At 41.8% G+C, this 25,392-nt stretch overlaps 1 protein-coding gene across 1 annotated transcript in view; it reads right to left on the bottom strand.

The window, feature by feature from the left end:
- Window positions 1-7,958: 7,958 nt before the first annotated feature.
- LOC112264937 (sodium/hydrogen exchanger 3-like) overlaps window positions 7,959-25,392 on the bottom strand; it is a 53,595-nt gene continuing 36,161 nt past the window's right edge. Inside the window, exons 9-16 of the mRNA XM_024441852.2 lie at window positions 25,091-25,161; window positions 24,814-24,943; window positions 24,370-24,521; window positions 14,906-15,026; window positions 14,624-14,797; window positions 14,470-14,524; window positions 8,815-8,895; window positions 7,959-8,672 (exon numbers count right to left, since the gene is read on the bottom strand). Coding sequence (XP_024297620.1) covers window positions 8,497-8,672; window positions 8,815-8,895; window positions 14,470-14,524; window positions 14,624-14,797; window positions 14,906-15,026; window positions 24,370-24,521; window positions 24,814-24,943; window positions 25,091-25,161 — 960 coding nt within the window. The 3' untranslated portion in view covers window positions 7,959-8,496. The remainder of the gene's footprint in view (window positions 8,673-8,814; window positions 8,896-14,469; window positions 14,525-14,623; window positions 14,798-14,905; window positions 15,027-24,369; window positions 24,522-24,813; window positions 24,944-25,090; window positions 25,162-25,392) is intronic.

The following is a 25,392-nucleotide window of genomic DNA, read 5'->3' as shown; positions in this document are numbered from 1 at the left end:
CCTGTGTAATCACGCTGTTTAATCAGATTCTTGATATGCCACACCTGCCAGGTGGATTTAAAAAGATGTATTTTACCTTTATTTAACTAGGCAAGTCAGTTAACAAATTCTGATTTTCAATGACAGCCTAGGAACAATGGGTTAACTGCCTTGTTCAGGGGCAGAACAATGGATTTTTACCTTGTCAGCACGGGATTTGATTTTGCAACCTTTCGGCTGCTAGTCCAACGCTCTAACCACTAGGCTACCTGCCGCCCCAGGTGAATTATCTTGGCAAAGGAGAAATGCTCATTAACAAGGGTGTAAACACATTTTTGAACCAAATATGAGAGAAATAAGCTTTTTATGCATATGGAAAATTTCTGGGATATTAAATTTCAGCTCATGAAACATGGGACCGACACTTTACATGTTTGTTTCACTGTACATATTTTTATTATCAAAACAATAAACACATATAAACCTTTTGAATAACTATCCTCTATGTTCTAAAGTTTAATTTGTGTTATGATAATGATTTACAACCGGGATCCACTTGCTTTTGGGTTGATAGGTATGCTCAGTCCTAAATACAGACAACATCCAGACACGTGATTGTAAACTCTGTGTTGTAAAGGAAAGAATGTTTGTGTTCCTGGCGATATGAGCTATCAGGGATGGGGTCACAATAGATGTACCAGCCGCTAATTGTGGATATCAACGGTTACTCATCTTATCAAGGTTCTATGAGCTAAAACTCATTCTGCTGACTGAGATTGAAAACAATCGCACTACACATACATTTAGATTATTGTCGTGACTAGAGTAGCAATCTACCGGTGTTTTAAAAGTTTCTGTAATTTTATTTAACAGTTCGTCTATAGAAAATAAGGTAATTTTATAATTGAATAACTTAAAAAAGATATAATGTTAAAGATATAAAATAAGATGAATTGAATGTTAAAATAGAATGACAACTCAATGAAACGTTATCCTAAATAATACCAACATCAACTAACCGAATACCTTTTGTTTAATATGAATGTTTCAGCATGGAAGGTCCTGTATATTTTTTACACGCTTTTATTTATTTTATAGTAGCTACACAGGATTTTTTTTAAAACAACATTTTTGCAGTGATAGTGGAATGATAGTGTTTCACAGTATCACCCACTGTTAGGTTCTAATTTTGGGAGTAAATAACTCTAGAGAAGCTTAACCAAGTTTAATTCTTCCCAAAGGGTCGATACAGCTGTAATTCAGACAAATGACATTTCACACAAGCACTGATATTTAACCCTTTCTCCTAGGTTGAGTCTCTACCTCCACAAATGAACAGCCAATGCATCTCTGTTGCTAGACAGAGCCTTAGTAATATCTGTTCTTCCTCACTTCATCTGACCTGACCTCTACCCAATAGTGCTTACTCATCCCCAACTCAAGGCTGTGCCCCTCTCAAAAAATGTAGAACTAGGAATAGATATAGTCATTGGTTCACTCCAGACCTGTCTGCCCTTGACCAGCACAAAAACATCCTGTGGCGTTCTGCATTCGCATCGAATAGCCCCCGTGATATGCAACTTTTCAGGGAAGTTAGGAACAAATATACACAGGCAGTTAGAAAAGCTAAGGCAAGCTTTTTCAAACAGAAATTTGCATCCTGTAGTACTAACTCAAAAAAGTTTGGGACACTGTAAAGTCCATGGAGAATAAGAGCACCTCCTCCCAGCTGCCCATTGCTCTGAGGCTATGAAACACTGTCACCACCGATAAATTTCAATAAGCATTTCTCTACGGCTGGCCATGCTTTCCACATGGCTACCCCTACCCCGGTCAACTGCCAGGCAACCTCCATAGCAACCCGCCAAAGCCCCCACCATTTCTCCTTTACCCAAATCCAGATAGCTGATGTTCTGAAAGAGCTGCAAAATCTGGACCCCTACAAATCAGCCGGGCTAGACAATCTGGACCCTCTCTTTCTAAAATTACCTGCCAAAATTGTTGCAACCCCTATTACTAGCCTGTTCAACCTCTCTTTCGTATCTTCAGAGATTCCTAAAGATTGGAAAGCTGCCGCGGTCATCCCCCTCTTCAAAGGTGGTGACACTCTAGACCCAAACTGCTACAGACCTATATCTATCCTACCCTGTCTTTCTAAGGTCTTTGAAAGCCAAGTTAACAAACAGATTACTGACCATTTCGAATCCCACCATACCTTCTCCGCTATGCAATCTGGTTTCAGAGCTGGTCATGGGTGCACCTCAGCCACGTTCAAGGTCCTAAACGACATCATAACCGTCATCGATAAGAGACATTACTGTGCAGCCGTATTCATCGACCTGGCCAAGGCTTTCGACTCTGTCAATCACAACATTCTTATTGGCAGACTCGACAGCCTTGGTTTCTCAAATGATTGCCTCGCCTGGTTTACCAACTACTTCTCTGATAGAGTTCAGTGTGTCAAATCGGAGGGCCTGTTGTCCGGACCTCTGACAGTTTCTATGGGTGTGCCACAGGGTTCAATTCTCGGGCCGACTCTCTTTTCTGTATACATCAATGACGTTGCTCTTGCTGCTGGTGATTCTCTGATCCACCTCTACGCAGACGACACCATTCTGTATACTTCTGGCCCCTCCTTGGACACTGTGTTAACTAACCTCCAGACGAGCTTCAATGCCATACAACTCTCCTTCCGTTGCTTCCAACTGCTCTTAAACGCAAGTAAACTTAGAATACGTGGACAACTACAAATACCTGGGTGTCTGGTTAGACTGTAAACTATCCTTCCAGACTCACATTAAGCATCTCCAATCCAAAATTAAATCTAGAATCGGCTTCCTATATCGCAACAAAGCATCCTTCACTCATGCTGCCAAACATACCCTCGTAAAACTGACCATCCTACCGATCCTCGACTTCTGTGATGTCATCTACAAAATAGCCTCCAACACTCTACTCAACAAACTGGATGCAGTCTATCACAGTGCCATCCGTTTTGTCACCAAAGCCCCATACACTACCCACCATTGCGACCTGTACGCTCTCGTTGGTTGGCCCTCTCTTCATACTCATCGCCAAACCCGCTGGCTACAGGTTATCTACAAGTCTCTGCTAGGTAAAGCCCGCCTTATTTCAGCTCACCGGTCACCATAGCAGCACCCACTCGTAGCACGTGCTCCAGTAGGTATATCTCACTGGTCACGCCCAAAGCCAATTCCTCCTTTGGTCGTCTTTCCTTTCAGTTCTCTGCTGCCCATGACTGGAACAAATGACAAAAATCTCTGAAGCTGGAGACTCACATCTCCCTCACTAGCTTTAAGCACCAGCTGTCAGAGCAGCTTACAGATCACTGCACTTGTACAGTGCCTTGCGAAAGTATTCGGCCCCCTTGAACCTTGCGACCTTTTGCCACATTTCAGGCTTCAAACATAAAGATATAAAACTGTATTTTTTTGTGAAGAATCAACAACAAGTGGGACACAATCATGAAGTGGAACGACATTTATTGGATATTTCAAACTTTTTTAACAAACAAAAACTGAAAAATTGGGCGTGCAAAATTATTCAGCCCCCTTATCACCCTAATACTTTGTAGCGCAGCATCTTTTGCTGCGATTACAGCTGTAAGTCGCTTGATGGGGTATGTCTCTATCAGTTTTGCACATCGAGAGACTGACATTCTTTCCCATTCCTCCTTGCAAAACAGCTCGAGCTCAGTGAGGTTGGATGGAGAGCATTTGTGAAGCATTTTTCAGTTCTTTCCACAGATTCTCGATTGGATTCAGGTCTGGACTTTGACTTGGCCATTCTAACACCTGGATATGTTTATTTTTGAACCATTCCATTGTAGATTTTGCTTTATGTTTTGGATCATTGTCTTGTTGGAAGACAAATCTCCGTCCCAGTCTCAGGTCTTTTGCAGACTCCATCAGGTTTTCTTCCAGAATGGTCCTGTATTTGGCTCCATCCAAGGTGAAATAAATCAATTAAAGGCTGTCATGGTTATTGATACCAGACTGTGTGTCTTCTCCTCCCAGAGGATCCCTCCCATAAGATCCCTGAGGGTTAACAGTAATGTATCCAGACATAATGTAAATGTTATACATTACCCTCTCTCATTCAGTGACATTGTTAGGTTATAAGATCTCCACCCGTCTCCCCTACACATTCTAAAGCCATCTGACTCCTACAGATAACCAGTAACTTCTGATGTAAAAACCAGTCTCGTTCACTGTTAGAACATGGTTACTCAGAAGGATAGTGTTTAAGTTCAACCCAGAATCTAACACCGCCAATCGCAACACTGGTGCGTAAGTAATACACTGATCACGCTGGTATCTGTTGTCAAAATGGGAAATCTGTTTTGATTTCGTGGCTGTGGAAATCGGGTCAATCGGCCAATGTAGAAAACGCTTTGTAATTTCCTGGTTGCTAAAATTCTACACTCAATTTCAGTTTATGTGAGAAAGCACTGAATAGTGTAGGGAATCATTGTACCATCTAAATCTCTCTGAAATACATTTTCAATTACAGCTGTTCTGAGCTGGTGGACCATAACCGAAAGTAAAAGGTTCAAGAGCAAGTGTCCAGCATGTTATGGGGAAATGGGATGCCAGGAGGGGGAGACTATGAATGCAACCTTGTGCTGTTACAATTCACATAACTTCCACATAAGGGAGGAATTCAGAAAAAATTCTATGTAGCACCTTTTTAAAATGTCATATCTTTGTTGTAAGCGTTTTGGCACCGAACTGTTGGCAGTTGCAAAACAAAGTCAATAGTTGGATGAGTTGTAGAGTTAATTGCCGATGTTATTGTTGACTCGATTATTTAGACTTTTCTCTTGAACCATATGGTATATCCACTAGAAACTCGTAGATCATATAGACACAGCTAGAAAGATTAAGAAACAAATGTTTTATTTGAATACAAGTTATTCAAGTAAAATGTACTTTTCTAAAGATCAACTGTAAAAATACTGGTATATGTCGCACGTCACTACTTCACAGGAGCGCCATTTGAATGCAAACTTTTTCCTTTTTTTAAATCAAAATGTGTTTTTTGGCAGAACTGCCTTCTGGTACATGTGCCTTAAACAAACTTGTATGCCATCTGTAAATACGAATACGATGGTTAAATTATGAACATAGTTGGTTTAGCTATGGAAAAAGACAGCAACCTTCCCGCTAGCCATGATTGGCTAAGATAATGAGTGGGCTGGACATAACAAGAGATGAGCTCGGATTGGTCTGCCATGTAGCCCGCTTCTGTCTATAACCATGAAATGGTCAGTATGTGTAGGTAATCCTTTTTAATGCAGCTTTTTTGAAAGATATCATGTAGTAGAACTGAATAAGTGTTTGAGTTGTCATTCTGAATAAGTGTTGCTCTACATTTTCAGATATTACACATTTCTAATTTTGTCAAAGTCGTTTTCATTTCAAGCTGGCTGGCTAGATAATGTTATGTGTATGATCTGTGTAGTTATACTATTCATGTCTCAGAGCCATTTGCATTGCTAGTTATAGCCTAATGTTAGCTAGCTAACATTGAACCTGATTGGTTAGCTACCTGCAGATTCATGTAGGGTAGTAACGTTATGAGTTGGGATAATGGTTAATCGTTTGGCTAGCTAGCTAATGTTATGTGTATGATCTGTGTAGTTATATTATTTGTATCTCAGAGCCATTTGCATTGCTAGTTATAGCCTAATGTTAGCTAGCTAACATTGAACCTGATTGGTTAGCTACCTGCAGATTCATGTAGGATGGTAAGTTATGAGTTGGGATTATGGTTAATTGTTTATCTAGCTAGCTACATGTCTAAACAAAAGATGCCACTATGTAAGTGTCTATTTCAATAGAATATTTATGATGTCACTGCGACAACTGTCGATAGATGTAGCTGGTAAATTTGATCTGGCTATCTACTCCGATTTCAGAGCACTCTCGTTGGAGTGTTTACGAACGCTCAACAGCCGTTGAATATGGCCGGTGTCAGTGAACGTTGGCAAAAAAAAGCGTGATTAAATTGTTGCCAGCAGCACAGTTGCAGTCACCAACGCTCTGGCTAACATAAAAAAGCCTAACCAGCTCTGCTAGTGTGAGTAAAATGGTCAGAGTGAGGTGTTCTCTCATTTGTGTCTGGAAGTAGCTAGCCAACGTTAGCCAGCTAGGGTGCTTGACTGCTGTTGTTAAGTCAGAACACTCGGATTAACCCTCCTTTTCGGCCAGAGTGTCCAGTGTGCCTTCTGAGAGCGAAATGCTCTGAATTTACGAATGGCCAATCTGACAAAGCTCTGAGTTTACGAACAGCCAGAGCACACCCGTAGTATAAACCAGCCTTTAGTATTGAAAGCTTTGGTTGTTTAGGACATAGCCTCAAATGTGATTCCTTAGAGATGGATGAGGCTAAAGCTTAAAAGGGTGTGAATGATGCTGAATGGGTGTAGACAGAAGAGTAGGTACAAGCCTCATCTTTTTAAATGGGAGAACTTGCACAATTGGTGGCTGACTAAATACTTTTTTGCCCCACTGTATATTGCTTCTCCTTGCCCCAACCTGGGCTTGAACCAGGGACCATCTGCAAACAGACAGCATTCACCCACAAAGCATCATTACCCATCGCTCCACAAAAGCCACGGGAAACAATGTTAAGGTCTCAAAGTGAGTGATCAACAATTGAAATGCCTCACAAATTGCCTTGCCAGCAGTTCACACCAAGTAGTAGGCTACTGGGAGGCAGGCAGCACTTAAAGTAGATGGCCCTAGCTAGCAAAAAGACAGTACTAGACAACGTATAGAAAAATTATACTTTTCACTCTATAGCTATAGAAAGATTCACCATTGTGCTATGACACCATCATAAGTGAATGAGTTTTGCAGCCTTCACCATCTGTGAATATGTCTCTCCTGATAAATATTCTGCTTCGATTATGTGATGGTGTGTGAGGGCCTGTATATTCCTGCTTGTTGTCTACATTTGTTGGCCAGGAAAGAGGATGGCCCGGAAGGGTAAGAGCCTAATTACACACACCTGAATCTAATTATTGTGGGTGGTGGCTGTTTTAACCTGGCTTTGGCCAGATTCTTTTGGTTGGTCTAGAGCAGCAAGAGCTGACATGCAGGGTCCTCCAATCCTGGGATGAACATCGAACCCAACTGGACAGGAACCTGCCGGATGTTACTTTTGTTGGATATGCAGGTAAACAGCTTAGCTGTCCGGTTGCAGAGAGGGACCGGAAGACTCGTGTAGAAAAGCCCAAAGATGAGCTAGATTTTGTTTTGGTTTAATTGTTACTCAGCGCTTTTGCGCATTCTGTTTCTTTCCCTGAATAAAAGTCCTGGGTCGTTTCCCAGGAGAAAGGTACATTATTGTCAACGCTTGTGTTACTTCACACTCGTCAGTTAATGCAAAGTTAAACAGGCTGATACAAGTCTCTCAAAATTAGAAAAAAACATAGCAATTAAGACTTTCTATTGATAAAATTGCAATATCTAAAATATAAATATAGGTTCTTTGAGGGGTGAGGTTGTCACAAAAAGGACAGTGAATACATGCATAAACGTGCTTGTTTGGTGTCATGGTGAGTGTGGTTTAACTTACTGTCAGGCAACATGGGATCTAAGCCATGGGAGTCAAAGCCTGGGTTGTTTAGGGGATTGGTTTTGTCAGGTAAACCGAGTCAGTATTGACCATGGATTTGGACTGCGAGGTCACATGTCCAATCATTCTTATTTGGTGTTGGTCTCATGATTATCTCCCTGTGTTACGATGAAGTTGCATACAGTACTATCCCTATTCCTTTGAAAAACCTAACCTACAACTAAACACGGTAAGAAATGGTGTATATAGCAGGAAGGAGTGGGTGATTAGGTGCAGCGATGCCAGGGCGTTGGAGGTTGCTAGTGTTAGGGTTCGTTCCTGTTCCTTGTCAATCATTGGCTCATTGGTGAAATTAGCATTATGACTATCTTTAATTAAATCATTCAAAAACCTTTAATGCAATTGCAGACAGAAGTTGACAATCAGGAACATAGCACGCATGTTTCTGAGTAAGTTCTGCATCAAAGAAAAGGTCCCAAGTTATTTTATCAAACCCGAAGTCCAGCCCTCGTGATGTCACTGCCTACGTCATTATCTTTTACTCATGAGACCAAAACCATGCCCACACAGCTATAAAAACAAGGCTTTTAGTGTGTTATCTAAAAGCTTAGCAGTAAATGTTAAAGTTGATTTATAGTGGAATGTCTGACTAGTCTTATCTCCTACACTCCCCTGCAGAGTTCTGTCTCAGTCACACCTCTGCATTATAAAGAGGGGTCTCTTTATAAGAGGCAGAGAGAGAGAACTAGAAAACAACTGTGGAACAATATTAAAACCCCATGTATATATATTGTTAATCTACTCTAGGACCCTATAAATGTAAAGAGGGAGGGGTCTTATAAACCCTCCCCTTCTATTAATACAACATAAGCGTAATCAATTATTCTAATACATCAATCATTTGGTACAGCCTCAATCATGACCCCTAGATGAACTTCTAACTCTAGGTGTCCAGGGCAGTCTCAGCTGAGCCCTCTGAGAATGGACCACGGCGCTGCTGTCCACCTCGGTTTCAGCCAATGGCGAAATCTGCTGCATTGGTGGCATGGGGTCCATCTCTGCATTGAAGGCTGGGTTCAGGATTCCAGCTAGACCAGGAAAGAGATTTCAATGAATTGAAATATCTCTAAGAGGTGAGCTTATTGTTGTTTAGTGACTGAAGTGTTTGGGTCTGACTGACATGTTTAACTTGGTTTACTTCAGTAGTTTTGAGTTGATGTTAAGACTTACCACCTCTACAGGCTCTCATGGGGAATGAACCGTCAGCAGCCTTGCAACTAGAGGTACTGTCTCCCTCAGAAAACTCCAAATCTGAAGGCAGAGAGAAACAGCCAACCAGAAAACACAAACACAAGTTATGTTTATTTATGCAGAGGTATCTAAACCTGAATGGCAGAAAGCAAATGTAATCAGCCTCGTTTTTTCCCACCTGGTAGGTCTTAGATTGTGGTGGCATTTGCGTCCCTCGCCCTTGCAACCATAGAAGTTTAAAATTATGAATATATAGTTACATCATACACTTGTTTATATTGAGCTGTTGGAAATGACTCCAAAGACATAGAAGGACCATGAGCATTCCCTCCACTTAGGAGGGGTTTATATTGAAAAGAAAAGTACTAGCTAATCATACCCATTTAGTATGTTAGAAAATTCAGAATTGCATTGATAATTTGGTTTCTAAATTTAACCGGGGTAAAATGGTTAGCTAGATAACAGTGCACGCTAGAGGCATTTCAATTGTTGACCACTCGCTTTGAGACCTTCAAATAGCTGTTTCCCTTTTTTCTGCAAGGGCCGTGGCTTTTGTGGAGCGATAGGTAACGATGCTTTGTGGGGGACTGCTGTCTATGTTTGCAGATGATCCCTGGTTCAAGCCCAGGTTGGGGCAAATAAGAGGGACGGTAGCAATACTATTATATTGGTGCCGTGACACGGGTGAGTTTAACTGGTGTGTGCTAGTAGCATTTAAATCTGTGACTGTTGTCGATGTGTGCAAAGAGTCCCTGGTTTGAGGCAAGGAGAGGGAAGGAAGCAATACTTCTACATAAATATAAAGTGTCATTGGTGTTACTCAATTTAAAATAAGGGAAATTACATTATGAGCAAAATTCATTGTGCTTTCGTAAATCATGGCCTCCATTAAAGAAAACCCTCAATTAACAAAAATGTGTCGTTGGTGTTACAACTCTCTGGTGGCACAATGTTATCATAATAGTAGTAAATAAAGTCATTAAACTGCCATATTACAGTGCCTTCAGAAAGTATTCACACCCCTGGACTTTTTCCACATTTTGTAACACACAATAACTCATGTCAAAGTGGAATTATGATTTTCAAATTTTTTACAAATTAAATGAAAAGCTTAAATGTCTTGAGTCAATAAGTATTCAACCCCATTGTTATGGCAAGCCTAAATAAGTTCAGGAGTAAAACATTTGCTTAACAAGTCACATATGTTGCATGTACTCACTCTGTGAGCAATAATAGTGTTTAACCTGATTGTTGAATGACTACCTCATCTCTGTACCCTACACATACAATTATCTTTAAGGTCCCTCAGTTGAACACTGAATTTCAAATAGGTACAACCACAAAGAGCAGGGAGGATTTCCAATGCCTCGCGAAGAAGGACACCTATTGGTAGATGGGTAAAAATGAAGCCTGAATGTCACTTTGAGCATGGTGAAGTTATTAATTACACTTTGGATTGTGCATCAATACACCCAGTCACTACAAAGATACAGGCGTCCTTCCTAACTCAGTTGGCATAGAGGAAGGAAACCACTCAGGGATTTCACCACGAGGCCAATTGTGACTTTAAAACAGTTAGAGTCTAATGGCTGTGATGGACCAACAAAGGAGGAAGACTGTACGGAATAAAATGAATCCAAAACATGCATAATGTTTGCAACAAGGCACTAAAGTAATACTGCAAAAAATATGGCAAAGCAATTAACTTATTGTCCTGAATACAAAGTGTTTGTTTTTTAAAATTATATTTGCAAAAAATATTCAATTTTATTTGAAAAGGCAAGCCAGACAAAATTAAAGAGGCCCATTTATATAATGAATATGAATTTGGAGGGGAAGACGTTATTAAATATTAAAGCAGTACACTTCTCACCAAAAGCTTCAAGAAATATTTTTTTACTAAATAAACTAAAGTTTTAAAAAACAAGGTTATATACATGGTGTATGGTACCAAGTCAACGTGGGGGGGGGTACAGGTTAGTCGAGGTAATCTCTACATGTAGGTAGGGGTAAAGTGACCATGCATAGATAATAAACAGCGAGTAACAGTAGTGTAAAAATAAGATCGGGTGGGGGGTGTCAATGTAAATAGTCCGGGTGGCCATTTGATTAATTGTTCAGTAGTCTTATGGCTTGGGGGTAGAAGCTGTTAAGGAGCCTTTTGGACCTACAGTCATGGCCAAAAGTTGAGAATGACACAAAAATTAATTTTCACAAGGTCTGCTGCCTCAGTTTGTATGATGGCAATTTGCATATACTCCAGAATGTTATGAAGAGTGATCAGATGAATTGCAATTAATGAAAATGAACTGAAATCCCCAAAACATTTCCACTGCATTTCAGCCCTGCCACAAAAGGACCAGCTGACATGTCAGTGATTCTCTCGTTAACACAGGTGTGAGTGTTGACGAGGACAAGGCTGGAGATCACTCTGGCATGCTGATTGAGTTCGAATAACAGACTGAAAGCTTCAAAGGGAGGGTGGTGCTCGGAATCATTGTTCTTCCTCTGTCAACCGTGGCTCGGGGAACAAAACATCAATATTTTGGGTCCATGGCCAGGAAACTCCCCAGACCTTAATCCCATTGAGAACTTGTGGTCAATCCTCAAGAGGCGGGTGGACAAATAAAACCCTACAAATTCTGACAAACTCCAAGCATTGATTCTGGAAGAATGGGCTGCCATCAGTCAGGATGTGGCCCAGAAGTTAATTGACAGCATGTCAGGGCAGATTGCAGAGGTCTTGAAAAAGACGGGTCAACACTACAAATATTGACTCTGCATCAACTTCATGTAACTGTCAATAAAAGCCTTTGACACTTTTGAAACGCTTGTAATTAAACAGTATTCCATAGTAACATCTGACAAAAATATCTAAAGATACTGAAGCAGCAGACTGAAAATTTATATTTGTGTCATTCTCAAAACTTTTGGCTATGACTGTAGACTTGGCGCTTGGGTACCGCTTGCCGTGTGGTAGTAGAGAGAACAGGCTATGACTTGGGTGACTGGAGTCTTTGACAATTTTTTTGGCGTTCCTCTGACACCGCCTAATACATACAGTTGAAGTCGAAAGTTTACATACACTAGTTTGGATGTCATTTAAAACTAGTTTTTCAACCACTCCACAAATTTCTTTTTAACAAACTATTGTTTTGGCAAGTCGGTTAGGACATCTACTTTGTGCATGACACAAGGAATTTTTCCAACAATTGTTTACAGACAGATTATTTCATTTATATTTTACTGTGTCACAATTCCAGTGGGTCAATATTACATACACTAAGTTGACTGTGCCTTTAAACAGCTTGGAAAATTCCAGAAAATGATGTCATGGCTGTAGAAGCTTCTGATAGGCTAATTGACATCATTTGAGTCAATTGGAGGTGTACCTGTGGATATATTTCAAGACCTACCTTCAAACTCAGTGCCTCTTTGCTTGACATCATGGGAAAATCTAAAGAAATCAGCCAAGACCTCAGAAAAGGAATTGGAGACCTCCACAAGTCTAATTCATCCTTGGGAGCTATTTCCACATGCCTGAAGGTACCATGTTTGTCTGTACAAACAAAAGTATGCAAGTATAAACACCATGGGACCACACAGCTGTCATTCCACTCAGGATGGAAACACTTTCTATCTCCTAGAAATGAACGCACTTTGGTGCGACACCTGCAAATCAATCCCAGAACAACAGCAAAGGACCTTGTGAAGATGCTGGAGGAAACAGGTACAAAAGTATCTATATCCACAGTAAAATATCGACATAACCTGAAAGGCCGCTCAGCAAGGAAGAAGCAACTGCTCCAAACCGCCATAAAAACGGTTTGCAACTGCACAAAAATCATACTTTTGGATAAATGTCCTCTGGTCTGATGAAACAAAAATAGAACTGTTTGGCCATAATGACCATCGTTATGTTTGGAGTCTGGCAGCACCATGTTGTGGGGGTGCTTTGCTGCACTTCACAAAATAGATGACATTATGAGGTAGGACAATTATGTAGATATATTGAAGCAACATCTCAAGACATCAGTCAGGAAGTTAAAGTCAAGGTATTGGTGTGGCCATCACAAAGCGCTGACCTCCATTCTAGAACATTTGTGGCCAGAACTGAAAAGGCGTACGCAAATAAGGAGGCCTACAAACCTGACTCAGTTACACCATCTCTGTCAAGAGGAATGGGCCGAAAATTCACCCAACTTATTGTGGGAAGCTTGTGGAAGGCTACCCGAAACGTTTGACCCAAGTTAAGCAATTTAAAGGCAATTCTACCAAATACTAATTGAGTGTATGTAAACTTCTGACCCACTGGGAATGTGATGAAAGATATAAAACCTGAAATAAATCATTTTCTCTACTATTATTCTGACATTTCATATTCTTAAAATAAAAAGTGGTGATCCTAACTGACCTAAGACAGGGAATGTTTACTAGGTTTAAATGTCAGGAATTGTTTAAAACTGAGTTTAAATGTACTTGACTAAGGTGTATGTAAACATCCGACTTCAACTGTAGGTCCTGTATGGCAGGAAGCTTGGCCCCAGTGATGTACTGGGCCTCACGCACTACCCTCTCTAGTGCCTTACGGTCGGATACCAAGCAGTTGCCATTCCAGGCGGTGATGCAACCGTTCAGGTTTCTCTCTACCGGTGCAGCTGTATAACTTGTTGAGGATCTGAGGACCTATGCCAACGCTTTTCAGTCTCTTGAGGGGGAAAAGGTGTTGTTGTGCCCTCTTCACGACTGTCTTGGTGTGTTTGGACCATGATAGTTTGTTGGTGATTTGGACACCAAGGAACTTGAAGCTCTCAACCTGATCCACTACAGCCCTGTTGATGTGAATGGGAGCGTGTTCAGTCCTCCTTTTCCTCTAGTCCACGATCAGCTTCTTTGTCTTGCTCACGTTGATGGAGAAATTGTTGTCCAGGGACTGCTTGGCCACCCAGTTGTGGGTGAACTGGGAGTACAGGAGGGGACTAAGCATGCACCCCTGACAGGCCACAGTGTTGAGGATCAGTGAGTCAGATGTGTTGTTGTCAGGAAGTCCAGGATCCAGTTACAGAGGAGGGTGTTTTGTCCCAGGGTCCTTAGCTTAGTGAGTACTATGGTGTTGAATGCTGAGCTATCGTCAATGAACATAGGTGATCCTTTTGTCCAGCTGGGAAAGGGCAGTGTGGAGTGCGATTGAAATTGCATCATCTGTGGATCTTTTGGGGCGGTATGTGAATTGGAGCGGGTCTAGTTTTTCCGGGATGATGGTGGTGTGAGCCATGACCAGCCTTTCAAAGCACTTCATGGCTACCGATGTGAGTGCTATGGACGTTTGTCATTTAGGCCGGTCACCTTCAATTTCTTGGGCACAGGGACTATGGTGGTCTGCTTGAAACATGTAGATATTACAGACTCGGTCAGGGAGAGGTTGAAAATGTCAGTCAAGACACTTGGCAGTAATAAAACAAAATGTGGAACAAGTTAAGGGCTATGAATACTTTCTGAGGGCACTGTAGTTGATTTTGAATAGGTACCCCAAGAAAATCTAGGAAAACACACCACCATAATTCAAGAACACCCCTTCCCCCAAGCCTCTTATATAATGCAAAAGAGAAGTGAAAAGAAAAAGCAGAGTAGTACCTTCATCCCCATAAGCATGGCTTTTACTGTTATCCGTGGATTTTCCATGTGGCATCTAAAAACGAAATACACAACATACTGTACATATTATCACATTGCCTCCAAGAGGTTATGAAGACAAGGGGGAAGGAGAATAAGTGTGGTCATCCCTGACCTTTTGTGGCTGGTCTTTCTTTAGATGATTGGTTATCTTCTTGGGTGGAGTGACACCTATTTTGGTTGACTTGAAGGACTCTAGACGGCTCCTCATGGTTCTCTGGAAGATCTCTTGCACCTCATTCTTGTCCTTGTTGACTTCGAGGTGCTTCCGACTGCACCTGTGTCTGTGCTGTTAGGTAAAGGAATGAGAGGAAGAGGGTAAAAAACAGATTGCTTTTTAGCGCCCCTGAGAAAAAAATGTTTTTGGGGGGTCTAATTGTCTTCGACTAAGCAATACCTGTTTCTTGCCTCTGTACAAGTGCTGCTGCAGTAGATGGTGTGCATTAAAGTCCTCTGACTCCCTCATCTTCAGGTCCTGCTCATGCATGTCCAGGCAGACAGAGGGCATACTGTCCCATCTAGAAGGGAGGAAACATAAAAGTTCACTGTTGGTAATTTGCTGGCCACAGGAGGGCAGTCTCTGAAAACCTATTTGAGCACGGTTTCCCAAAAGCATCTTAAGGCTAAGTTCATCGTTAGAACCCTCGTAGGAGCACCATTAAATCTCTGAGCTGTTTTCCAAAACCATCGTTACTAATGTTGCAATTGGCAGGTAGCCTAGTGGTTAAGAGTATTGGGCCAGTAACCGAAAGGTCGCTGTTTCGAAATCCCAAGCCAACTGGGTGAAAAATGGGTCGATGTGCCCTTGAGCAAGGCACTTAACCCTAATTGCTCCTGTACGTCGCTCTGGATAAGAGCATCTGCTAAATGACCAAAAAATTTAAATGCTTGTTATTTACTGACTGCCTCAGACCACTCGTGGAACAATTTAGTGCGCTGTTAAATGTGCTGTTTCCATACCACGCCACTTTATACACAGAAGATCTCCGCTATTGAATCAAGACGTTTATCTGTCTCTCTGTGATGGCAATAACTTCACAACGAAGTTGACTACAAATACAAAGTTGCCAATGTTGTTGCAATTGTTACAAACAAGTGAAGGATGAAAATACTCTTCAAATGAAAACAGAGATGAATGCATTAAAAGATAAATAGCCTACAGTATAGGCTACATAGGCCTATGTAATTCAATATTGAAATAAATTGTTCATTCAACTGAGTTCTATTCTTTTTTGCTAAAATAGATGTAATTTTAGCCTCAATATATTCTATGCACAATTATGTGCCAAGTCTTAATTTAGTGCATTATATTAGTGTAAGCATTAGAATAAGCCACCTCAATAATTGCAGCCATAGATTATATCTTTCTAGGAGCTGATGGATCTTTCTATGATTTGACTGGATAAAGCTGATCCGAGCGCAGCACAGCCTTCCTTTTGATCCTTTCAGTATTGACACATGCCTCAACGACACAATTTAACAAAGGTTTTCTCTGCGTGGTGTTTTGGTTCATGTATGTTATATCATCGGCCGTTGTAGGAAAGACGCTTCTTTAAAACACTTTAAAACACTCATAAGCCTAAATTCCATTGCTAATGGGAAACCGAGCCCTGACCTACATATTGTACAAAGTCAAAAACTTTGTAGAGTCAGGCCCAATTCCAACTCAACACCTAAACCCTAAGCATTTGTGGAAATCTGAATTGATTTGACAGGTGTAAGCACAGGTAGGTAAGCAATACTCAGGTAGGTAAGCAATGTTGTAATTCCTCCACCTTGCCCTCTGATAGGCTAGGTGTAAATTGTAGACAGTGGCAGGCACCTAGTGGCTGGTGTAAGACGAGGTGAGATTTGAGAATAAGTTAGCGAGACAGAACTCTTGACTAGCGAGCTTGTGGTTCTGCCACGGCTGACAAGGGATGGGGCACACTCCTTGTCCATACCCGTGGGCAGTGATGATTAACAATCTAACTAAATTGGTAAATGTGTCCAGTAGAGGTCGGGGTTTGAAAGCAACTTGGCATCGAAGAAAGCACTGGCAACAACTGTGGGATCTCGCATTTTGCAAAATCCGGTTTAAAGAAGCATGTGATCAAACAAAACTTCAGACGTCATTGATCACCTGGTAACGTTACTTTGAAACTATCTGTGACTATACCATCGATGCTGTTAAATGAGCAACATAGTAAAAAATGTATATGTAAATTTACAAAATACGGTGTCTCCATTGCATGATTTAGGATGTTATTAAACTCGTCAATTAAAAGTTAGAAATTCAATGTAGCCAGTGTTTCAAAGAATATATATAAAAAAATCTATATAAATACAGGGATTTTATCCTGTGTCTCCACAAGATGAGAAACTCACCACAGCTCTACAGGCTGACCCACCTGTCAGGTAAGATGTAGGGGAGAATATCTAGACTGTCTATAACAACACATGACGTGTCCAGCAGAGGTACATTTTTGGGAAGTCACAGCGGGATCCACTGAGGGATCAAGTAAAGCTTTGTACATTGAAAAGGTCACATGACCTTATCAACTTTGCTTTGGGTTTGAATTCAACTTTTAAGTCACTTTCAAATTTAAAAAACGTTGGATCAATCATTTGATAATTACCAATAACAACTACTAGAGCTATTTAATTTACAATCAATGTTTGAGAAATAAAAAAAAATTAAGATTCGATACTAGTGTGCTACGATTTCAAGATAGATTCCTACACCCTGAGTTCTACACCCTGAGTTCTTTCCACCTACTAAGCAGGTAAAATAATATCTAGATTAAAACAAAGAGGTTCCAGCAGAGGTCGGTGCGCTCAGTTACTGTCAGATGGTAATGTGACATCTGAGGTGTCAAACGTCTTCACGTGGTATTGTTACTTCGATACAAGCATTGGCACGTTGTGTCAAATCAGTAGTGATTTGAAAATTGCATTGGAGTGCCAGAGCTCAATCATCCCATCACTACCCGTGGGCTTTTGTTGTGGCAGTTCATCTTACGTTTGGTACGCTACATTTTTGTTTCTTGTTCTGTAAATGTTTTACTGCTTGCTAAAGTAAAACACAGCCATGTAATACAATGGTTTGTGTTGCAGTGCTGTCTTCTATGCTCTTTTTGGGAGAAGTCATTTGGAAGCCAGGTTGTTAGTGTAGAGGAGATTCGAATTAACACATCCACTCCAGACATAAACAAAAATGAGAATACACAAGGACCTCTATTCAGTGGCCAGAGAACAAAGGAAGAGGGGGACCACCCACAGCAATCTCCCAGCAGGAGTCGTCCTTCCCCTCTTTTGCTCATCTCACACCTGTAGTCTACATCAAAGCTTCCCCTATCAGCAACAAGTGTGGCAGGTTTGAACCAAAGTGCCAGAGAGCGAATCAGCTGGGACCCGATGAAGATTAAAAATGACTGTGGATAAGTACTGGACTTCTGAAATACTTTGTTTTGGAGAGTTCTCTGAAGACCATTAGTTCCAGACAGTATATACACATTCATCTTAAAATGGCTAGGTGGGACACAGGCCTCTGTCCAATAATCCCTGCCTTGATTAATTCTGAAATATCAAGAATAACAGTTTGAATTTAGTCCCTCTAATCCCCATTACCTGTTTGTGACTGATTCTGTAGCCTGTATTAGTACATCATTTTGCCCTTACAATCTCCATGATTCATTCCTCCTGTATATCAATTACTTCACCCTGGTTATTACTAAAGAAGTCTTCTTTGTTTTTGTATGATATTTACTGTCTCCAAGAATGCATTGCCTTGTCATTTTGAGACCTGAATCACCTTCAAATTATAAGTTAACTGTAGATGTAATTGTAACTATTTTATAGTTTTCTTGCTGAATAATACCATTTAATAATTTCATGGTAATAAGTGTACACACTCCCTTACATTACTGTATGAGCTGAGAGACAGATATACATACAGTGCATTCGGAACGTATTCAGAACACTTGACTTTTTCCACATTTTGTTACATTACAGCCTTATTCTTAAATTATTTTTCCCCCTCATCAATCTACACAAAATACCTCATAATGACAATGATGCTGCCAAAAATGATGCTTCACTGTAGGGATGGTGCCAGGTTTCTTCCAGATGTGACGCTTGGCATTCAAGCCAAAGAGTTCAATCTTGGCTTCATCAGACCAGAGAATCTTGTTTCTCATTTGAGTCCTTTGGGTTCCTTTTGGCAAACTCCAAATGGGCTGTCATGTGCCTTTTACTGAGGAGTGGCTTCTATCTGGCCACTACCATAAAGGCCTGATTGGTGGAGTGCTTCAGAGATTGTTGTCCTTTCGCAAGGTTCTCCCAGCTCCACAGAGGAACTCTGGAGCTCTGTCGGGTTCTTGGTCACCTCCCTGACCAAAGGCCTTCTCCCCCTATTGTCCAGTTTGGCCGGGTGGCCTGCTCTAGGAAGAGTGTTTGTGGTTCTATAGTCTTTTCATTTAAGAATGATGGAGGCCAATGTGTTCTTGGGGACCTTCAATGCTGCACACATTTTTTGGTACCGTTCCCCAGATCTGTGCCTCGACACAATCCTGTCTCGGAGCTGTACGGAAAATGCTTTCACGCTTGGTTTGGGACCTTATATAGACAGGTGTCTGCCTTTCCAAATCATGACCAATCAATTGAACATACCACAGGTGGACTCCAAGTTCTAGAAACATCTCAAGCATGATCCATGGCAACAGGATGCACCTGAGCTCAAATTTTATTGGTCACATACACATATTTAGCAGATGTTATTGCAGGTGTAACGAAATGCTTGTGTTCCTAGCTCCAACAGTGCAGTAATATCTAACAATTCACAACAATACACACATCTAAAAGTAAAATAATGGAATTAAGAAATATAAATATTAAAGCTGATGCCCTGAAGAAAAGAAGTGTGTATGTGTGTGTGTGTGTGTGTATATATACACTGCTCAAAAAAATAAAGGGAACACTAAAATAACACATCCTAGATCTGAATGAATGAAATATTCTTATTCAATACTTTTTTCTTTACATAGTTGAATGTGCTGACAACAAAATCACACAAATTATCAATGAAAATCAAATTTATCAACCCATGGAGGTCTGGATTTGGAGTCACTCAAAATTAAAGTGGAAACCCACACTACAGGCTGATCCAACTTTGATGTTATGTCCTTAAAACAAGTCAAAATGAGGCTCAGTAGTGTGTGTGGCCTCCACATGCCTGTATGACCACCCTACAACGCCTGGGCATGCTCCTGATGAGGTGGCGGAGGGTCTCCTGAGGGATCTCCTCCCAGACCTGGACTAAAGCATCCGCCAACTCCTGGACAGTCTGTGGTGCAACGTGGCGTTAGTGGATGGAGCGAGACATGATGTCCCAGATGTGCTCAATTGGATTCAGGTCTGGGGAACGGGCGGGCCAGTCCATAGCATCAATACCTTCCTCTTGCAGGAACTGCTGACACACTCCAGCCACATGAGGTGGCTTTCATTAGGAGGAACCCAGGGCCAACCGCACCAGCATATGGTCTCACAAGGGGTCTGAGGATCTCATCTCGGTACCTAATGGCAGTCAGGCTACCACTGGCGAGCACATGGAGGGCTGTGCGGCCCTCCAAAGAAATGCCACCCCACACCATGACTGACCCACTGCCAAATCGGTCATGCTGGAGGATGTTGCAGGCAGCAGAACGTTCTCCACGGCGTCTCCAGACTGTCACGTCTGTCACATGTGCTCAGTGTGAACCTGCTTTCATCTGTGAAGAGCACAGGGCGCCAGTGGCGAATTTGCCAATCTTGGTGTTCTCTGGCAAATGCCAAACGTCCTGCACGGTGTTGGGCTGTAAGCACAACCCCAACCTGTGGACGTCGGGCACTCATACCACCCTCATGGAGTCTGTTTCTGACCGTTTGAGCAGACACATGCACATTTGTGGCCTGCTGGAGGTAAATTTGCAGGGCTCTGGCAGCGCTCCTCCTGCTCCTCCTTGCACAAAGGCGGAGGTAGCGGTCCTGCTGCTGGGTTGATGCCCTCCTACGGCCTCCTCCACGTCTCCTGATGTACTGGCCTAGGTAGCGCCTCCATGCTCTGGACACTCTGGACACGCTGACAGACATAGCAAACCTTCTTGCCACAGCTCGCATTGATGTTCCATCTTGGATGAGCTGCACTACCTGAGCCACTTGTGTGGGTTGTAGACTCCGTCTCATGCTACCACTAGAGTGAAAGCACCACCAGCATTCAAAAGTGACCAAAACATCAGCCATGAGGCATAGGAACTGAGAAGTGGTCATCACCTGCAGAACCACTCCTTTATTGGGGGTGTCTTGCTAATTGCCTATAATTTCCACCTGTTGTCTATTCCATTTGCACAACAGCATGTGAAAATTATTGTCAATCAGTGTTGCTTCCTAAGTGGACAGTTTGATTTCACAGAAGTGTGATTATGTTGTTCAAGTGTTCCCTTTATTTTTTTGAGCAGTGTATATATATCTATATATATATATATTATTTATTTTTTATTTATTAGATGAGCAATGTCAGAGTTGCATTGACTAAAATACAGTATATACACATATGAAATGAATAAAGCCATATGTAAACATTATTAATGTGACCAGTGATTCCATGTCTATGTATATAGGGCAGCAGCTTCTAAGGGGAAAGGTTGAGTAACTGGGTGGTAGATGGCTAGGGATGTCTATTTAACACTCTGATGGCCTTGAGATAGAAGCATTTTTTCAGTCTCTCGGTCCCAGCTTTGATGCACCTGTAGTGACCTTGCCTTCTGGATGATAGTGGGGTGAACAGGCTGTGGCTCGGGTGGTTGATGTCCTTAATTATCTTTTTGGCCTTCCTGTGTCATCGGGTGCTGTAGGTGTCCTGGAGGGACCTACCACTCTCTGAAGAGCCCTGCGGTTGTGGGCTGGGCAGTTGCTGTACCAGGTGGGGACACAGCCTGAAAGGATCATCTCAATTGTGCATCTGTAAAAGTTTGCGATGGTTTTAGGGGCCAAATTTTCACTATTAAGCTTTCTTCACCACACTGTCTGTGTGGGTGGACCATTTCAGATAATCAGTGATGCGTACACCGAGGAACTTGAAGCTTTCGACCTTCACTGCGGTCCCGTCAATGTGGATAGGGGCGTGCTCCCTCTGCTTTTTCCTGAAGTCCACTATCAGCTCATTTGTTTTGTTGACGTTGAGAGTGATGTTATTTTCATGGCACCACTCCGCCAGGGCCCTCACCTCCTCCCTGTAGGCTGTCTCGCCATTGTTGGTAATCCAGCCTATTATGGTTGTGTCGTCTGCAAACTTGATGATTGAGTTGGAGACGTGTGTGGCCACGCAGTCATGGGTGAACAGGGAGTACAGGAGGGGGATGAGCACGCACCCTTGTGGGGCCCCTGTGTTGAGGATCAGTGAAGTGGAGGTGTTGTTTCCTACCTTCACCACCTGGGGGCTGCCCGTCAGGAAGTCCAGGACCCAGTTGCACAGGGCGGGGTTCAGACCCAGGGCCCCCAAGCTTAATGATGAGATTGGAGGGTACTATGGTGTTGAAGGCTGAGCTATAGTTAATGAACAGCATTCTCATATAGGTATTCCTCTTGTCCAGATGGAATGGGGCAGTGTGCCGTGCAATGGCGATTGCATCGTCTGTGGATCTATTGGGGCGGTCTAGGGTGGCAGGTAAGGTGGAGGTGATATGATCCTTTTAACTAGCCTCTCAAATCACTTCATGATGACAGGAGTGCTACGGGGCGATAGTCATTTAGTTCAGTTACCTGCTTTCTTGGGTACAGGAACAAAGGTGGACATCTTGAAGCAAGTGGGGACAGCAGACTGGGCTAGGGAGAGATTGAATATGGCCGTAAACACTCCAGCCAGCTGGTCTACGCATGCTCTGAGGACGCGGCTAGGGTTGCTATCTGGGCAAAGACGTCGGTGTCCGCAACGTAGCTAGTTTACCTTTTGTAATCCATGATTGTCTGTAGACCCTGCCACGTACGTCTTGTGTCTAAGCCGTTGAATTGCGACTCCACTTTGTCTCCGTACTAACGTTTTGACTGTTTGATTGCCTTACGGACGGAATAACTACACTGTTGGTATTCGGCTATATTCCCAGACACCTTGCCATGGTTCGCGCTTTTAGTTTAGCGGGAATTCTGCCATCTATCCACGGTTTCTGGTTTAGGTAGATTTTAATAGTCACATTGGGAACAACATCGCCTATACACTTCCTAATGAGCTCAGTCACCGTGTCCGTGTATACATCAATGTCAATCTCCGAGGCTACCCGGAACATATCCTAGTTCGCGTGATCAAAACTATCTTGAAGCATGGATTACAATTGGTTTCTAAAAACCTGTTTTTGCTTTGTCATAATTGGGTATTGTGTGTAGATTGATGAGGGGGGAGGGGGGGGAATTATTTGATCAATTTTAGTGTAAGGCTGTAATGCAACAAAATGTGGAAAAAGTTGAGGAGTCTTAATACTTTCCTCATGCACTGTAAATTCTACAGTAATGTTTGCAAAAATACTATAGTCTGCAAAACACTGCAGTAATTACTATAGTATATGCTACAGTATTTATTTGCATTTACCTTGCCCATTTCCCTCTCCATATCCCAATTTGTGCCACTCCTAAGTGAGAAACCAACATGCCAAGTATAGACCATATATTGTGTTCCCTACAGGTTATGAAAAGAGCAGTTCAATCCAGTAGTTTTCCTCAAGGAGAAAGCCGCCACTGCTATGTAAAATATAATGATTTAAAAAATACTATAGTAAATACTACAGTAATGTCCGCAAAAACACAACAGTAAATTATGTAGTATACTACAGTCTGCAAAAACATTACTCATTGCTATATTATATATATTTTTTTACTATAGTATTTATACTATAGTAAACTTTAAATACTACAGTCATGTACGCAACACTACAGGAAAAACTACAGTAAAGTCAGCAAAAACACTACAGTGAATACTATAGTCTTTTTCATGTGGGTGTGGAGCACATCCTAAAAGGTTCAATCAAGGATCCACTAGGCTCATATAGAATCTCCTCAGGTTGGTAACTAGTTTTCCATAAAACTGTCCTGCAACATCATTTCCATCATAATATAGGGATTTTATTACACTGACAACTCGCAACTGCAAGGGTGCGTTTGCTCTCTTCACCAAGCAGACTGGCTCCCAGACTGTTAGACACATCAGGCACTTTTCACCTGTTCGGCTAGCTATAACTATAGACACCATTGGGCGCCTTGCGTAGGGTGTTTGTTTCCCACCCCAGCTATCCGGCTTGGCCTCCCTGTCCCGCTGTTCGCTACATTGGTGCCAAATATGGGATGTTGACTATGGGACCATTGGATCACACCAGCGTGTGTTTTCCTAAGGTGTTGCCGCTGTGACAGATCATACGCTCAGTTCTGTATTGCACTCTTGCTAGACTAATACAGACGTCTACCTTCCGTATTGAAACAATACGACAAGGGAAACCACGCTCCAGCAGGTTGCTCTGAGGAGGGATTGGCTTAAACGTGCAAAATGGGTAAGTAAGCTGCACGCAATGTCAGTTTCACCATTCGTGCCTGTACTTTGCCCCAGGGCTGTCCAAGGTTACTTCAACCTAAACCTGTTTTTGTTGGTCATGTCAGATGTCCTTCCCCCTCAATTAAGTTTCTAAGTGAGAACTGCCAGAACAATCTGAGATACCAAAAACATTTCCGCCTTCCCATGTTAGTGATGCATGCAGAAGTCTGCGTCCCAAATGGCACCCTATTCCCTATAGTGCATTACTTTTGATCTGAGCCCTATGGAATAGTTTGTCATTGAGATGCGGACTGTCAGGCAATGTTGCTTACAAGATGGAGGAGACTGGAACATGATCCGATCCCATATTTTCTGTCATGATGTAAGGCATCATCTCTGAGAAGTTGGCACCAAACTTCTTATAGAAATCCACATCAACCTTGGTTTCTTTCCGAATGAACGCCAATGAGCCTCTGCGTTCACCCTATGATGATGGGATAAAAATACTTAATCAAATCAAAGTTTATTGGTCACGTACACAGATTAGCAGATGGTAGCAGTGAAATGCTTGTGTTATTAGCTCTTAACAGTTTTAGTAACTCAAGCATTTTTCTGCACCTGCTGTAACATCTGCCATAAAAAATAAACAAAAAGAGTATATTTTTTGTAATGTTAATGTAAATCAGTGATCCTGCTGGTTAATCTATTGTGTAACGTCGTAATTACAGTAGTATTAAGTTGTCAGGGCTTTCGCCAACCTTGTAAGTCACTCTTACCTCTTTCACATAGCTCATGGCATCCTTGAGGTTGAGTCTGTGGAAGATGTTGAATATGTGGTCACAAGACTTCTTGGCAGAGGGCGTCATCAAGAGCCAGTACAACCACCTCTCCTCAAAGTTATTCCACCTTAGAAGGATACGAGAAGAGAGTAAAAACAAAACAATTTAGTGTTAAATTTAATCTTTGAAGGTATGGTATGTAATAAATACATTTAAATAAATCATAATATGATAACGTATTGAAATTGATAATATGATGTTAGTGTCCACATACTTGTCCCTCATGTAGTTATGTCCTATTTGTCCAGAAATATCCTCTATGGCGACAAGAATGTGGTCAAAGGTCTGAAAAAATAAAAAGGAATAGTGATCCATGGATTTATTTTGTCAAGGTTATATTTAGGTTGACCATTTTCAAAACTGTTAGATGAGCTGGTTGATGTTTTACAAAAGAGGGGTTTAGCAACACTCAGCCCTTGATAAACACCCTTAATCTTCCATACCCCCACCGTACTTAAGTAGTTTTTGTTGTGTATCTATACTTTACTTTTTATGTTTTTGACAACTTTTACTTTT

Source organism: Oncorhynchus tshawytscha, linkage group LG13 (genome assembly GCF_018296145.1).
Source record: "Oncorhynchus tshawytscha isolate Ot180627B linkage group LG13, Otsh_v2.0, whole genome shotgun sequence".
Taxonomy (NCBI): domain Eukaryota; kingdom Metazoa; phylum Chordata; class Actinopteri; order Salmoniformes; family Salmonidae; genus Oncorhynchus; species Oncorhynchus tshawytscha.
Note: the sequence above shows the minus strand (reverse complement) of the source record. Positions and strands in the feature narration are given on the sequence as shown.